The sequence below is a fragment of the Periophthalmus magnuspinnatus genome, chromosome 16 (genome assembly GCF_009829125.3).
Source record: "Periophthalmus magnuspinnatus isolate fPerMag1 chromosome 16, fPerMag1.2.pri, whole genome shotgun sequence".
Classification (NCBI taxonomy): domain Eukaryota; kingdom Metazoa; phylum Chordata; class Actinopteri; order Gobiiformes; family Gobiidae; genus Periophthalmus; species Periophthalmus magnuspinnatus.
In genome coordinates, this window is record NC_047141.1 from 3,420,703 (window position 1) to 3,438,047 (window position 17,345).

Below are 17,345 nucleotides of genomic sequence, written 5' to 3' on the forward strand. Positions count from 1 at the left end.
GCTGGTCTGTCTGCCATGTGCTCAGCTGGCATTGCCTGACTCTGCAATATTAGTTATTACTAACTAAGCCTACTACTCTTTCTACATGCACACAAACACTTGCACATGTCCTTGTTTGCTCGACCTCATAAGCAGACAGAAGGTGTATTTAAAGAAGCACAGGAAAGTCCTGGTCTGCAAGCACAATATCTCCATGAGAACAGCTCAAGATGCCGCACTCCTCTGTGAGCTATTTGCTAAGAAGACATTTTATTGTTTTGTGAAGCTTATAATTGGACCAGGTTTGTGCTCTTGGGAGGCTTTTCAAAACCAATATCACTGCACCTTTAAGTCCAAAGGCCTTTCTGAATGTCAGGCATGTTTGATTGTATGTTTGTTTTGATGTATTACTTCTCCCTCAGGCCAGTGTATTTAGTACTCTAGTCTTTCATGAATAACATGAATTAGCTTAAGTCAAATTGGAGACACAGTGGCTGTTGATGCATTCAATCCATAGGCAGGAGTTGGAGATTTAACCTCAGATGCATAAGTACCATAATAAATTGCTCAGACTATGAGAGGACTGATAGAGAGGATGTTGTGACGTATGAACCACACAAACAGAGTTAAAAATTGGGTAAGATAATGTTGAACTGTGTTTTCTTATTTTTTCCTTCTTCTGGAAGGTTTCTTTAGGTAACTTGAAATTCTTTCTCACAAACAGAGCTTGTTTGACATATACACAGACAGACAACTCCTTGAGTTCTTTGAGTTTTCTGATGATGTCATGTTATTATGTTATGATCACAGTGTCCAGTTAGATGCAGCTCTAGTTTGCATGATTTCAAGTGTCCTATTAGCATCACAGGTCGACCCAAAGGTATTTGCCTCGTGGCTATTTGGCCAATATACAAAACAAGGTATTTCCCAGTAGCACATTATTGAAATAATAATCACAGTATTGAAATGAAGAATATATGAGTATGTATACATGCACAATACTAGATATGGAAAAGTCCAGTACTCACCCACCGCTGCAGCAGACAAACAGCTAGACTGTGTCATGTGTAATTATACATTACATACTACTGGCTCCTCCTCAACCTGTTCAGCTACACACCTCCAGTGAAGAAGCCCCAGGTGATCAGATCAGCTGCAAAGTATCAATATGTTTATTATTGAGCTGAGTGTTGAACTCTGACCTCTTGTACTGTTGTTTGTCTGTACCAGGGGGCGGTGCCAGGATGAAGCCTGTGAGTGCCCCTCATCTCTCACTTCTGTTTCTTCTACTTCTGCCTTGGCCTTCACTGTTTTACTCTGCACCTCAGACTTCTACAAAAGCAGTGACGTTTTATGTAAATTTAACAAGCTAACCACTGTTCCCTCTGGCATTCCTAAAAACACCACTTCTTTAAGATTATTTTACAATGAAATTGAGAGAATCAGAAAGACAAAGGCTTCACTAAAGTTATTTTTTTAGACCTGGGCCACAACCATATCTCACACATTGAAGATGAAGCGTTTTCTGATTTGTCAAATTTGACTGAGCTCTTTTTGACATCCAACAGACTCAGAGCCCTGACAGACCTCATGTTTGAGGGACTGTCAAATTTGGTAAACCTGAGCTATAGGAGCTAATGGACTGGACTAACAATCTCAAAGTTTGTATTTGGACCACTGACAAAACTGCAAGAGCTTTACCTGTTTATGAATAAACTGGTTCAAATTAGTCCTGGTGTCTTACAGCATCCATGTTTACGGATTTTGGATTTTTTTTGTAACCTGATAACTTTATTTGACTCACGCAGTTTCACATTTTCTTTGTTGAACTTACAGAGTTGAACTCTGCATCATTGAGGAAGTTTAATATTCACTCTGATGTTATTCTTCATTTACAATCACGGCATTTGTCAGGAGCAGGGCCTGACTTTGAATGGGACGTTTCAGATAAGGTTTTCCTCCGAAGTCTCACAGTTTTAGATCTGTCCAACACCAAGTTTAAGTTTGAAGTTTGTCAGTTGATTTTTCAAAGTGTTTATTCACTCAATAAGCTGTGGCTACAGGACAATGGAGCGCGTTTTGACAAAGGCCTGGTAGACTTCGCTTGTGCTATTCCAGCTTTACAGAGCTTGGACTTGTCCGGAAATGCCCTTTTTGTCTTAAACCACACTCTCCTACAGTCCTGCATTGTTCAGATTTTTAAAATGTATCCTCATTAAGAGCAGTCAATTTAAAATCCAACAGAATGTCAAAGTTGAAAAGTTGTGTATTTAAAGGTGCTTAACATGGAAGACAATGTACTTTCTGAAATAGATAACACATTTGTCATGAATTTGGTAGATTTGAACTTAAATGGAAAGTACCTAGGATGGCTTCAGAAAGGTGCCTTTAGGAATCTGGGGTCTCTTATTGACTTAAATCTAAAATCTGTGGGCAAAACCATTGTAGAAGAGGGGGCATTTGAAAGGCTCTACAGACGTAAGGCCCTCACTTATTCACCATCCATGTACCATTTAGGGATATTTACAGGTTTGCCAGGGCTAGAAGAACTTTCTATGTTGTTTTTTTAATTCGGACTCCATGAATGAACAAGCAGATTATCAGAATTTGAGTGAGTTTCCAGCACTAAAAAAGCTAAGTATCAGTGTTAACTCAGAGATCTGCTATTCTTTTACAAAAAAATAAATAAATATTTGATGGTTTCACACAATTGCAAGTAGTGTCACTGGACAAATACTGCTGTAACAATGTTTAGCCCAACTTGTTTTCCTATAATACACAAATTGTACATCTAAAATTGGAAAACTGCATCCACTTTGACCCATGCCCTGAACAATACCACCCAATGACTGAACTAAAAATCCTAGAAGTAACAGATTCTAACACAAATTCTTTAGAGTTTTTGAGAAAAGCCAATCTGACCAAACTAGAAAAGTTGATCTCAGCAAACAATGATCTAGCAGTTATAAATGAGACTGTTTTTGAGACTCTGTGGGGTATTAACTACTAATACATATAGTGGCTTGCAAAAGTATTCATCCCCCTGGAACTTTTTCAAATTTTGGCGAGTCACAACCATAAATTTAAATATTTTTTAATTTGCATTTTATGTGAATAAGTAACACAAAATGGCACATACATGTTAAGTAGAAAGAAAATTATACATCATTTCCAGATAAAAAAAAACATCCATCCATCCATCCATTTTCTTCCGCTTATCCGGAGCCGGGTCGCGGGGGCAGCAGTCTAAGCAGGGACTCCCAGACTTCCCTCACCCCGGACACGTCCTCCAGCTCCTCCGGTGGGACCCCAAGGCGTTCCCAGGCCAGCCGAGAGACATAGTCCCTCCAGCGTGTCCTGGGTCTTCCCCGGGGCCTCCTCCCGGTGGGACATGCCCAGAACACCTCCCTAGGGAGGCGTCCAGGAGGCATCCTGAGCAGATGCCCGAGCCACCTCAACTGGTTCCTCTCAACGTGTAGGAGCAGCGGCTCTACTCCGAGCTCCTCCCGTGTGACCGAGCTCCTCACCCTATCCCTAAGGGTGCGCCCGGCCACTCTGCGGAGGAAGCCCATTTCAGCCGCTTGTATCCGCGATCTTGTCCTTTCGGTCATTACCCAGAGCTCATGACCATAGGTGAGGGTAGGAACGTAGATTGACCGGTAAATCGAGAGCTTTGCCTTCCGGCTCAGCTCCTTCTTTACCACAACGGACCGATACAGTGACCGCATCACTGCAGACGCTGCACCGATCCGCCTGTCAATCTCCCGCTCCATCCTTCCCTCACTCGTGAACAAGACCCCGAGATACTTGAACTCCTCCACTTGGGGCAGAGACTCACCACCCACCCGGAGAGAGCAAACCACCTTTTTCCGGTCGAGAACCATGGCCTCGGATTTGGAGGAGCTGATTCTCATCCCAGCCGCTTCACACTCGGCTGCAAACCGCCCCAGTGCCTGCTGCAGGTCCTGGCTCGAAGAAGCCATCAGGACAACATCATCTGCAAACAGCAGAGATGAAATCCTGTGGTTCCCAAACCAGGCCCCCTCCGGCCCCTGGCTGCGCCTAGAAATTCTGTCCATAAATATAATGAACAGAACCGGTGACAAAGGGCAGCCCTGGCGGAGTCCAACATGCACCGGGAACAGGTCTGACTTACTGCCGGCAATGCGAACACAGCTCCTGCTCCGGTCATACAGGGACCGGACAGCCCTTAGCAAAGAGCCCCGGACCCCATACTCCCAGAGCACCCCCCAAAGGACACCACGAGGGACACGGTCGAATGCCTTCTCCAGATCCACAAAACACATGTGGACTGGTTGGGCATACTCCCATGAGCCCTCGAGGACCCGATGAAGAGTATAGAGCTGGTCCAGTGTTCCACGACCAGGACGAAAACCACACTGCTCCTCCTGAATCCGAGGTTCGACTATCGGTCGGATTCTCCTCTCCAGTACCCTGGAATAGACCTTACCGGGAAGGCTGAGGAGTGTGATTCCCCTGTAATTGGAACACACCCTCCGGTCCCCCTTCTTATACAGAGGGACCACCACCCCGGTCTGCCATTCCACAGGTACTGTCCCCGACCACCACGTGATGTTGCAGAGACGTGTCAGCCAAGACAGCCCCACAACATCCAGAGACTTGCTCGGAGGTCAGATGACACGACAACAAAGTCGATCATCGACCTCCGACCTAGAGTGTCCTGGTGCCATGTGCACCGATGGACACCCTTGTGCTCGAACATGGTGTTTGTTATGGACAAGCTGTGACTAGCACAGAAGTCCAATAACAAAACACCGCTCGGGTTCAGATCGGGGAGGCCGTTCCTCCCAATCACGCCCCTCCAAGTGTCACTGTCGTTACCCACATGGGCGTTGAAGTCCCCCAGGAGAACAACAGAGTCCCCGGTTGGTGCACTGTCTAGTACCCCTCCCAGGGACTCCAAGAAGGCCGGGTACTCTGCACTGCTGTTTGGCCCGTAGGCCGACACAACAGTGAGAGACCTGTCCCCGACCCGAAGGCGCAGGGACGCGACCCTCTCGTTCACTGGAGTGAACCCCAACACGCAGCGGCTGAGCTGTGGGGCAATGAGCAAGCCCACACCAGCTCGCCGCCGCTCCCCGCGGGCAACGCCAGAGAAATGGAGAGTCCAACCCCTCTCAAGAAGTTGGGTTCCAGAGCCCGAGCTGTGCGTGGAGGTGAGGCCGACTATATCTAGCCGGTAACGCTCAACCTCCCGCACAAGCTCAGGCTCCTTCCCCCCCAGCGAGGTGACGTTCCACGTCCCCAGAGCTAGTCTCCATGTCCGGAGATCCGGTCGTCGAGGTCCCCGCCTTCGACTGCCGCCCGGATCTCTTTGCACCCGCCCCGCATGGCTCCTCCCGCAGGTGGTGGGTCCACGGGAGGACGGCCCCACGTCGTTCCTTCGGGCTGGGCCCGACCGGGCCCCGTGGGGAAAGGCCCGGCCACCAGGCGCTCGCTGGCGAGCACCCACCCCAGGCCTGGCTCCAGGGTGAGGCCCCGGTAACGCCAGTCCGGGCGACGTAACTGGCCTTGATCTTTTTCTTTCCATGGGGGGCTTCTGAACCGCTCTTAGTCAGACCTGTTTCCCAGGACCTGTTTGCCATGGGTGACCCTACCAGGGGCATGAAGCCCCCGACAACATAGCTCCCAGGATCATTCGGGTGCTCAAACCCCTCCACCACGTTAAGGTGGCGGTTCGGGGAGGGGATAAAAAAAACAAAAAAACAAAAACTGAAAAGTGCTGAGTGCAAAAGTATTCAGCCCCTAAGTCAATACTTTGTGGCGCTGCCTTTTGCTGCAGTTACAACTGCAAGTCTTTTGGGTTATGTCTCCACCAGCTTTGCAAACCTACAGACTGAAAATGCTTGCCCATTCTTCCTGGAAAAACATTTCAAGCTCTGTCACGTTTGATGGAGACCGTTTGTGACCTCCAGGTTTCAGATCTTGCCACAAATTCTCAATTGGATTTAGGTCCGGACTTTGACTGGGCCATTCTAACACATGAATATATTTTGCTTTAAACCATTCCATTGTCGCTTTGGCTTTATGTTTAGGATCATTGTCCTGCCGGAGGGTGAACCTCCGCCCCAGTCTCAAGTCTTTTGCAGACTCCAACAGGTTTTCTTCCAAGATTGCCCTGTATTTAGCTTCATCCATCTTCCCATCAACTCTGGCCACCTTCCCTGTTCCAGCAGAAGAAAAGCCCCCACAGCATGATGCTGCCACCACCGTGTTTGACTGTGGGGATGGTGTGTTCACAGTGATGTGCAGGGTTACTTTTCCTCCAGACACAGTGTTTTGATTTTAGGCCAAAAAGTTTAATTTTGGTCTCATCAGACCAGAGCATCTTCTGCCACATGTTTGCTGTGTCCAAATGACTTCTAGTGAACTGTATACAAGACTTCTTATGGATGCTTTTCATCAATGGCTTTCTTCTTGCCATTCTTCCATAAAGACCACATTTGTGTAGTGCAGGACTATAGTTGTCCTGTGATCAGATTCCCCACCTGAGCTGTGGATCTCTGCAGCTCTTCCAGAGTCACCATGGGCCTCCTGGCTGCATCTCTGATGAGTGTCTTCTTGTTTGTTCTGTAAGTTCTGGTGGATGGCCATGTCTGTGTAGGTTTGCAGTTGTGCCATACTCTGTCCATTTCTGGATGATGGATTGGACCGTGCTCCTTGAGATGTTCAACACTTGGGAAATCTTTTTAGATCCAAGCTCCGCTTTAAACTTCACAACTTTTTCTCTGACCTGTTTGATATTCTCCTTTGACTTGATTTTGTGGTTTGCTCCCCAACTCTCTCTTAACAAACTTCTGTGGCCTTCACAGCACAGCTGCATTTATACTGAGACAAGATCACACACAGGTGGACTCTTTTTAGTCATTAGGTCAACATTCAATCTTTCCAAAATTATCAGGCAACTTCTCAAAGCAACTGGTTGCATTCAAGAAAAAGGGGCTGAATACTTTTGCACGCTGCACTTTTAAATTTTTTTTTATAAAAAAAAAAAAAAAATGGAAATCTTGTAAAACATTTCCTTCAACTTTACACTTGTGTGCCATTTTGTATTTAAAAATGTATTTAAATTTGTGGTTGTGATGTGACAATATGTGAAAAAGTTCCAGGGGGTGAACACTTTTGCAAGTCTCTGTAACATATTTAGATAAATAACTGCTTAGCTATTTTGAATATATAGTTTATTTTATAGATTATTAGTTTAGTGTATTCGTTGTTTTGTTTTTTTGTTGTTGTTTTTTTAACTAAAACTCTAATGCCTGTTTCCTGTTCACTCTTTTCTGAACACATTTTATTTATTCATGAAAAGCAGTGAGGTGTTTCTCTCAGTTCCTCTTCACACAAGACCAAGTGACACATTTGTATCAGTTGAACTCTGGATAAGGTGTTTAAAGGTGAAGTGTTATTTTTCAGATACCATGCTTATGTCCCTACTTTATTTTTTTTTATTTTTATTTTTATAATTTTATTTTGAAGAACACCCAGTGACATAGAAACACATACAATATTTACATCTTACTATTTACAGAGAAAGTTGTGTTGATGTGTAAAAGTGTTGGGGGGGGGAGTACAGTACGGTACCTGCATTATTCTGTCTTGGTTGGTTTTCTTTGTAAATATGTGTGTGTGTGTGTGTGTGTGTGTGTGTGGGGGGGGGGGGGGGTGTGTGTGTGAGTGTATGAGTGTATGTGCGGAGATAAAGAAGTAATACTAATAATATTAATAATAAAAGTAAAGATAACAATAACAGGTTTTATTATTGCTGTCATACTCAGTGTTGGTCAATATTGCTCTATGTTAGTTTTGTGGTCCTAATGGTGGTATTGGTTATTTAGATTTAAATGTAAAATGTGTGTGCATGCGTGTCCTGTACAATGCATTAAAAGAGGCAAGGTTTTGGTGAGCCAACACTCAAGGGGCAGTACCCCCCTAGCAACGCGCCCATTCCTTGCTAACCCTAATCTTTTTATGTATTTGTTGTCAATTATTATTATTATTGATTAATAATTAATTTATTATTATTAATAATTGTTATTATTGTATATATATATATATATATATATATATATATACACCTTTGTCACCGGTTCTGTTCATTATATTTATGGACAGAATTTCTAGGCGCAGCCAGGGGCCGGAGGGGGCCTGGTTTGGGAACCACAGGATTTCATCTCTGCTGTTTGCAGATGATGTTGTCCTGATGGCTTCTTCGAGCCAGGACCTGCAGCAGGCACTGGGGCGGTTTGCAGCCGAGTGTGAAGCGGCTGGGATGAGAATCAGCTCCTCCAAATCCGAGGCCATGGTTCTCGACCGGAAAAAGGTGGTTTGCTCTCTCCGGGTGGGTGGTGAGTCTCTGCCCCAAGTGGAGGAGTTCAAGTATCTCGGGGTCTTGTTCACGAGTGAGGGAAGGATGGAGCGGGAGATTGACAGGCGGATCGGTGCAGCGTCTGCAGTGATGCGGTCGCTGTATCAGTCCGTTGTGGTAAAGAAGGAGCTGAGCCGGAAGGCGAAGCTCTCGATTTACCGGTCAATCTACGTTCCTACCCTCACCTATGGTCATGAGCTCTGGGTAATGACCGAAAGGACAAGATCGCGGATACAAGCGGCTGAAATGGGCTTCCTCCGCAGAGTGGCCGGGCGCACCCTTAGGGATAGGGTGAGGAGCTCGGTCACACGGGAGGAGCTCGGTCACACGGGAGGAGCTCGGTCACACGGGAGGAGCTCGGAGTAGAGCCGCTGCTCCTACACGTTGAGAGGAACCAGCTGAGGTGGCTCGGGCATCTGCTCAGGATGCCTCCTGGACGCCTCCCTAGGGAGGTGGTCTGCACATGTCCCACCGGGAGGAGGCCCCGGGGAAGACCCAGGACACGCTGGAGGGACTATGTCTCTCGGCTGGCCTGGGAACGCCTTGGGGTCCCACCGGAGGAGCTGGAGGACGTGTCCGGGGTGAGGGAAGTCTGGGAGTCCCTGCTTAGACTGCTGCCCCCGCGACCCGGCCCCGGATAAGCGGAAGAAAATGGATGGATGGATGGATATATATATATATATATATATATATATATATATATATATATATATATATATATATATATATATATATATATATATATATATATATATGTGTGTATATTTAAATTATTATTTAATAATTCATGTTCTTTATTTTTATATTTAATATGTGTGTTTATATTCATCCATTTATTTATCTCCATCAGAACCACAAATTAATTCAATAAATAAATTAGTTAATGAATAAGGCAATAATAATAATGACAATAATAGTAGTGACAGCAACAATAGAAACGTGTACATACAATGAAAACAATAACACAACAATAATAGTGGTATACAGCAATAGTGGTGGTATAATTGCAATTATTGTAATAAAGTTTACATAATGTCGTGTGTGTGTGTCTTTGTAGGAATGGGGGTGTGTATAGGAGTGTGCGTGGCATTCTCATAATTAATTATGTTAATGGTGTTATAATAGTCTAATGGTGGAGTTTATGTTGTTGATATTGATGACTGATTGGAAACAATATTGAAGTGGTTTATGAATGGTGTCCAGGTTTCCATGAAAGACGGAATGTCATCCTCAAAGTATGCTGTCATTTGAGAGGTTGAAATGTGATGGATGAGCGAGTTAGACCAGTGTTTGATGTTTATTGACTGTTTTGATTTCCAGTTTTGTAGAATTATTTTCTTGGCGATAGTTAGAGTTGTCAACAAACTGTTTTTATATTTAGGTGGTATGGTGAAAGTTGTAATAATGCCAAGTAAACATAGGGATGGGGAGGGAGGAATTCTGCAGCTCAGGATGTCTGTGAGTTTGTGTGTAACTGTGTTCCAAAAAACCTGAACTGGTGAACATTCCCAGAGTGCATGTAAATAAGTGTCTGTGACTCCCATGGTGCATTGTGAACAGGTGTCTGTGTCTGTTAGTCCCATTTTGAATTTCTTGTATTGGGTGATGTGTGTCCTGTGGATAACTTTGTATTGGATAAGTTGTAGATTACTGTTGGATGTCATTGAGAACGTATTTTTGCAAATTTCTGTCCAGAGTTCGTATGTAGATGGTGTATCTATATCTGTGTTCCATTTGAGTTGTGGTGCATGTATTATATTGTCTGAATGGATAAGTTTGTATAGTTTGGAAATGAGTTTCTTTGGTTTCTTGATATTCTTTATGTTTTCTAATAGTTGAGGGGGATCCAGGGTATTATTACTTATGTCCCTACTTGACAACTATTTCAGTTTAAAATAAGCCAGCTTTGTTTTATTTAAAAAAATTTTTAACAACACTTCTCCTTTGCTTTGCACGGTCTATGTGAGATCAGACTGTTTCCTGTTTTTTATTTTTACTCAAAGACTTTTTAAAAGTCTGATGACCCCCTCCTCTCAGTCATGTTGTGGAGAAGAACTGGTGAGTACTGACTTAAAGTTTATCTGCATAAACTTTCATTGAGAGGATTATTTAGTCAATGTTATCAGGTTCAATCAAGATTAAGCACTTGGTCATTTTAACTCTGAGCAGTTCTGGTCTACAGCAACAGCATCTGTTCAGTTTATGGTGAGGAGCATGACAGTAAGTATGATGCAACTAAAAGTATGGTCATGATCTGAAAGAAAGAAGACAAGCATATGAAATGACATTCTGCCTGTCTAATGATGTGTTAAGTGTTACAACTAAAATGAAATATCTTGGGCATATGATCACTGCGGACATGACAGACACTTATGAACAGCGCATAATTTTGGTTCTTGTACTGATGATGTAAAGCTGACATTAAAACATATTTTGCACCATTGTACATGGCCCACCTCTGGACTTATGATAGAAAGTCTGCATGTGGCCTTTAATGCTGCTTTATAGCTGCTCCCGAGGAGGCCGCAATGGACTAGTGTGACCAAAATGTTTATCACTGCACGACTGAACACAGCTGTATCAACTCTACTGTACAGTTTTATCTGCAGGCTGAATTAATCAGACGATGAAATCATATTGACACAGAGTGTGATGTGCCCAAAATAGAAGGGGAGATGATTTTTTTTCATTTATATTTAAACATTTATTTCGGCTATTAAATAGGGTCACAAACCCAACATGACTGTAACTCCACCTCTTGAATCAGTTAAACTGGTGATGGTTCACGGTTCTTTTTATGGGCTGCAGGCTCTTAAATAATTGTTAAAGGTCTGGGATGGGTGCTTGTGCATGGGGCCCACCACCAGCAGGAAGGACCATAACCTGCAGTTTGTTTTGGGCGGTGTCAGGCGCCTAAATGACTGAAGCCACACACACAGCCTCTAGCTCTGGAGATGTAGAACGTCACCTCGCTCACAAGGAAAGAGCCTGAGCTCACACCACTCTAAGTATATGCTGTAAACTCTACAGTGTGAACGCTATAGTGTGAACTTCAGTGTGAAAGTTACAGTGTTTATTTGTATAGCACAATTCATACACAAAGTAATTCAAAGTGCTTTACAGAATAAGAAAGAGATGCAATCGACTAGACCAGACATGGGCAAACTACGGCCCGGGGGCCACACATGGCCCTTTTGGCTTATTAATCCGGCCCGCCGAAGGTCACCAAATTTATATTAAAATAGGTATGGGTAAACCTTGTTAAGTTTACCTTTTCAACAAGTTGTTGATCTTTTGACACTTGATAAAACTGAATGTTTTTTCCGCTGTGTTTATTTAACTGAAATTTAATAAATTATTAATTTAATTTGGATTTGTAAAACAATTTGTACAATGCTTATTCATGCTTTGCTATATGTTACAGGCCAAATCCCTAATGTAATATATACATATACTGGCCCTGCCCTAAATTATAGAACCCATTGTGGCCCGTGTGTCAAGACGTTTGCCCACCCCTGACCTAGACTCAAGCCAAAAACATTCAGCAAACTGAATGACCTCACACCTGCATTATCGTCTGTGCATAACTGGCTTAAGGACTCATGCCTCTTGTTAAACACCACAAAAACGGTCTGAATGCACTCTCAAAATGTCATATTGAACTGAAGCAATAAAATATCTTTCTAATGGAGTAGAACTTGATCTGGTCCCAGAATTTAAATACCTTTACATCCTAGACATTGTCCTTCAAAAGTCACGTAAAAAAGTGTCCCAGGTGATTCAATTCAATAATCAGATATTTTATCACATCCATAATAACTTAAACATGAGTACTGCTAAAATGTATTTCTACTCTATGATTATCTCTCTCATAGACAGAGATAACTGTTTGGTCGCTTGCCTTCCCCACAGTACTTAAAAAAAAATTGAAAACCTCTATAAAAGAGGTCTAAAAATGCTTTATAAAAAACCCATTTCCCAGCATCACTGTCATGTTCTGAAAAGGCAAAGATTATTGAACTTTAACAACATGGTCAACCTTAAAAGAGCTTGTCTAATTTATAAGGTCCTACACTCCCTTACACCACCACTGTTAAAGGAGGACATTAAATATAAAGACAATTTAGCAAAGACCAAGAGAGCCACCACCAGAGGTGACCTGTGACCCCCCTCGGACGGACCACCTTTGGTCAAAATGTATCTGTCCAAGGTGGAACCTGTGGAATAGTCTCCCTTAGAGAATGTCCTCACATACGGTTCTTTTAAAGCTCAAATGAAAAAACTGGTTATGGTCAAATCAAACATGCTTCATCTATATTGACGATTTGATTTTAACTTTTCAATAAAGACATATTTGCATGTATGGGCAAAATATGAAGGTGGGTGGGCATAATATAAGTGTCTTGAATGGGCCAAACTGACTGAAATAATGAGGACTGTGCAATGAATGGAATGTGCAATTATGGGAAATCTCCAAAGAGTGCAATTTTTATTTTGGCCCTTTTGTGACCAGAGCCCCTGGGACAAAGGCTGGAAATTAGCTTTTGGCTCTTATCCGTTGTGTTTCCATTCATGTTGCATCATGTCTGTTTATTAATATGCATTGTCCTAATCAAATAAATAAATAATAAAGTCAATCTTTATGTTCCTGCTCTCATCTATGGTCATCATACACAATTACAGCAACATATTTTTAATGAGTTTCTTTCCGCTTCCGCTTATAAGTTATTTTAGACCAGGTATAATTAATGAACATCTTATCCCATATTTTTGTTGAAGTAATTTGAAGTACAGTGGTGTAACTTGAGTATGACTGTGTTTACTCTTCTGTTTGTGTCTTATAGGAGCTCGGGGCAGGATGTGGTCTGCGAGCGCCTCTCTTCTCTCACTTCTGTTTCTGCTGCTTCTGCCTCAGCCTTCACTGCTTTACTCTTTAAGAAACTGCACCAGAGACTTCCACGACAGCAGTGAAGTATTTTGTGACTCCAGTGAGTTAACCACAATTCCTCAAGGCATTCCCAAAACTGTGACTTATCTAACAGCTGCTGCAAACCTCATTGTAACAATCAGAGAGTCTGATTTTAAAGGCTTTACAAAACTTGAGACATTAGTTCTTGCAAAAAACTATATTAAACACATTGAAAATGGAGCATTTTCAGATCTGTTTGCTTTAAATAAACTAAATTTGATGCACAACAAACTCACAAAATTGACTGACAACATGTTCGAGGGACTGACCAATTTGACGGTTTTAGTATTAAAAAACAATAAGATTAAAAGTATTTCGCCTCTGTGCTTCAAGCCTTTAGGAAAGCTGCAGAAACTGGATATGAGCTTTAATATGTTGGTGAACAATAGTGATGTTGTTAACATAGTTTCACACTGTCCATCGTTAAAGGTTTTAGATCTGATGTGGAGCATGTTCACTATTTTTGAAACTGACTTTTTTCCTTTTCCACTGCAGGACCTCATGGTGTTGTATCTGGGCTCAATGACTCTGAGCAAATTCCGTGTTCACTCCAATGTTTTCCCTCAGTTAGAATCTCTCACGTTATTAGGCAATGGACCTGCACTAGAATGGGACGTTTCTGACAAAGTTTTCACCAATCTGAAGACTTTCGAAATAGGCTTTACTGAATTAAAAACTGAAACATACAAAACGATTTTTCAAAGTTTTGATTCACTTGAGAATATTTATTTCAGTAATTTGGGCAGGATTCTTGACAAAAGAATGTTTGACTTTGTTTGTGAAATTCCATCTTTACAAAAGTTTGGTGTATTTCGAAAAAACATTTCTGTTATAGGCGACACTCTTCTGCAGTCCTGTTCTCGTCTCACTGATCTGAAGCTTACCCAGAATGCACTGACTGAGTTATCTGAGTCCTCACTTCGAACGATGACCCGACTCACAAATTTAAGCATCGAGTCCAATCGATTGAGCATAATCCCTCCAACCATAAGAAACATGTCCAGCCTCATACAACTGTCGTTTGACTCCAACCAAATCCTAAAACTCCAATGTTCTGACTTTTTAAATTTACAATCATTAAGAAAAATCAGCCTAAATTACAACAGAATTTCCACATTTAAGAGTTGTGTATTTCAGGATCTTCAGAATTTAAGGGAACTTTATCTAGAAAATAATTTTATTTCGCAGTTAGATGATACCATTTCAAACAGTTTGCCCAATTTGGCTGTTTTTAATGTTAGTGAGAATCACCTTAGATCAATTGAGAAACATACGTTCTTTAATATGTCACATCTAACTGTCTTAAACTTGAAATCAAAATCGGCCACAGAGATACAGAGTGGGGGTTTGGAGGGACTTGTGGGTCTGAAGAGGTTGACCTTCTCACTAAACTACCACAGTGGGAGTGTATTTGAAGGTCTGCAACAACTGGAGCGTCTTGTTGTGTTTATTTCAAGTGACATAGAAATGACTGAACTCTCTGAGCAGAGGACTTTACATTTAGAGGCTTTGCAGGAGTTAACTATTCAAGTTGACAAAAGCGCATGTGTTTATCATGCACTTTATATACTCCATGGTTTGAAAAAATTGAGAGTACTTTCACTAGACACAATCTGCTGTTTAACTCCCTCTAACATATTTGGGGAAACTCCAAATTTAATAAATCTTCAAATAACAAACTGTGTCGAGATTAGTCCTAAGCCTGAACTTTTTCATCCAATCACAGATTTACACATTCTCAACTTGTCACACAATAAAATGAAAAATTTAGATTTTCTCATTAAAGCCAATCTGACCAAACTAGAAAAGTTGATCTTAGCAAACAATGATCTAGCAGTTATAAATGAGACTGTTTTTGAGGCTCTCCCTTCACTAAAATACCTGGATTTAAGTGGAAATCCATTTGTGTGTGACTGCTCAAACGCTTGGTTTATAAACTGGACGATCAGAAACAAACAAGTCCAAGTGGTGGGTGCTTATCAGTACAGATGTTCTTCTCCTCCGTCTGAAGATAGACACTTTCTGCTGGACTTTAATGTGCAGCTGTGTTGGGAGTTCACTGGCTTCCTCTGCTTCATCTCCACCTCTGCTTTGGTCCTTGTCACTCTTCTGTCCTCCTTCACCTATCACTTTCTGCGCTGGCAGCTGGTCTACGGCTTCTACCTCCTTCTGGCATTTCTCTACGACAGTAAAAAGAGGAGACAGGGCTGTCCTGACATCTATGATGCGTTTGTGTCCTACAATGTCCATGATGAGGACTGGGTTTACAAAGAGTTACTGCCTGAACTGGAAGAAGTACAAGGGTGGAGGCTGTGTCTGCACCACCGCGACTTCCAGCCAGGTACAGCAGCTCCTCACTCCCAGTTTCACCAAAGCAGTAACAGCACTTAAGTCTGAGTCTCAACATAGTGTCTCCAGGTTTTTCACCAGGGGAAAGACAGTAAAAGGGTGGTGTCAAAATAAACTTCCCATGCCCTTTCAAAATAAGTTCTTTAAAAACATTAGTCACATCCAGGAGCTCAGGAAATGACTCGTGGACTATGAGAAGTTTGTCAACTTTTGTGTTGTTTTAAAAACGTAATTCATCCAATCAATAATGAATATATAAACAGTATAAAACAGTCCGGTGTTTAAACGTGAGAATGTGCTGAGGCTCATGTTGCAGGAGCAGCTCTGATGCCTCTACATGATGCTGTAGCTCCAGGTGTAAAGTCCGGGTCGGTCTCTCCTTCTGTCAGTCGGCCCCTGATGGATTGTGTCCATGTGTTCCTCTGGAGCTGTGTTAACCTCACATATTCTGCTGTGTTCAGGGAAACCCATCATTGAGAACATCACAGACGCCATCTACAGCAGCAGGAAGACTCTGTGTGTGATCAGCCGCCGCTACCTGCAGAGCGAGTGGTGCTCACGGGAGATACAGATGGCCAGGTATGGACTCACTCAAGTTCAGTCCAGGTTCAGTCCAGGTTCAGTCCAGGTTTAGTCCTAGTTTATTCCTGGACTGTCACGTGTTTCTCCTGTGTGCAGTTACCGTCTGTTCGATGAGCAGAAGGACGTGCTGATCCTGTTGTTTCTGGAGGAGATCTCGTCCAATCAGCTGAGTCCCTTCTACCGCATGAGGAAGCTGGTGAAGAGCCGCACGTATCTGAGCTGGACCCAGGCCCAGAGCCATAAGGGCCTGTTCTGGGAGAATGTACGCAGAGCATTAGAGTGTGGCAACGAACCTACAGACAACCACAACCCGCTGACCGCTAACGTTTAGCTGCTCAAACCAGCTAATTGCTAACATTTAGTTGAAAATGCATGCTACCTGCAAATGTTTTATTTACTAAAGCTTGTTAACTGCTAAGGTTTAGCTGCTAATAGGCTACCTTGGCTGATTTGGCACATTTTTTCAAAGTGCACATGCCAAAATGCTTCTGCAGGCCTATTTAAACAGACAATAAACGTGAGAAAATGGAGCACATAAGAGTAAAGTCTGACTTCAGATCATAGACTGTATAAAGCGTTCAGCTCCAGCCAAATGAAGCACATCGAGGAAAGCAGTTATAAGGGTCAATTTGAAGCCCTGTTCCACCTTTAGTTTATAAAACTAAAGGTGTAGAAGGTAACGCCCTTCCTGTTTGTACCAGTGGTTTGGCAGGAGGTGTGCGCTTAGCAATGCTGTCAATCAAACCTGTTGCTACTGATAAAGGGAGGGACCTCAGGAAAGGCACCTGATTTGTCTGATGTTTATATATATTTTTTATTTCATTGTTATAATAACTTCTCTTTAAAAATAAAATGTCTGTTCTTGGTCTCGGATTTTGTAAAAAATACATTTCTGACAAAAATGCAACCAGTGTATAATCCAATGCAACTTAAATATGTTTTTTCTTCATTATTATGCATTTTTTTGCTGGCGCGACTCATACTCCAGAGCGACATATAGTTCAGAGAATACAGTATTACCTATATTATTTGCATATATTTGTGTATTAAAGCTATTGT

General features: G+C 42.5%; 1 protein-coding gene across 1 annotated transcript; it reads left to right on the forward strand.

The window, feature by feature from the left end:
• The first annotated feature begins 10,422 nt into the window (after positions 1 to 10,422).
• On the forward strand, positions 10,423 to 16,845 carry LOC117383526 (toll-like receptor 13). The gene is made up of 4 exons (XM_033980716.2): positions 10,423 to 10,444; positions 13,231 to 15,696; positions 16,166 to 16,283; positions 16,383 to 16,845. The coding sequence occupies exons 1-4, from the start codon at positions 10,426 to 10,428 to the stop codon at positions 16,615 to 16,617; spliced, it is 2,838 nt and encodes a 945-aa protein (XP_033836607.2). The 5' UTR covers positions 10,423 to 10,425; the 3' UTR covers positions 16,618 to 16,845.
• Positions 16,846 to 17,345: the final 500 nt, after the last annotated feature.

Bases quoted from the DNA above. Each gene is read 5' to 3' on its own strand.
- LOC117383526 (XM_033980716.2), top strand. The intron at 15,697-16,165 runs GTACAGCAGCTC...TGCTGTGTTCAG, and splicing joins CCACCGCGACTTCCAGCCAG to GGAAACCCATCATTGAGAAC. The intron at 16,284-16,382 runs GTATGGACTCAC...TCCTGTGTGCAG, and splicing joins CGGGAGATACAGATGGCCAG to TTACCGTCTGTTCGATGAGC.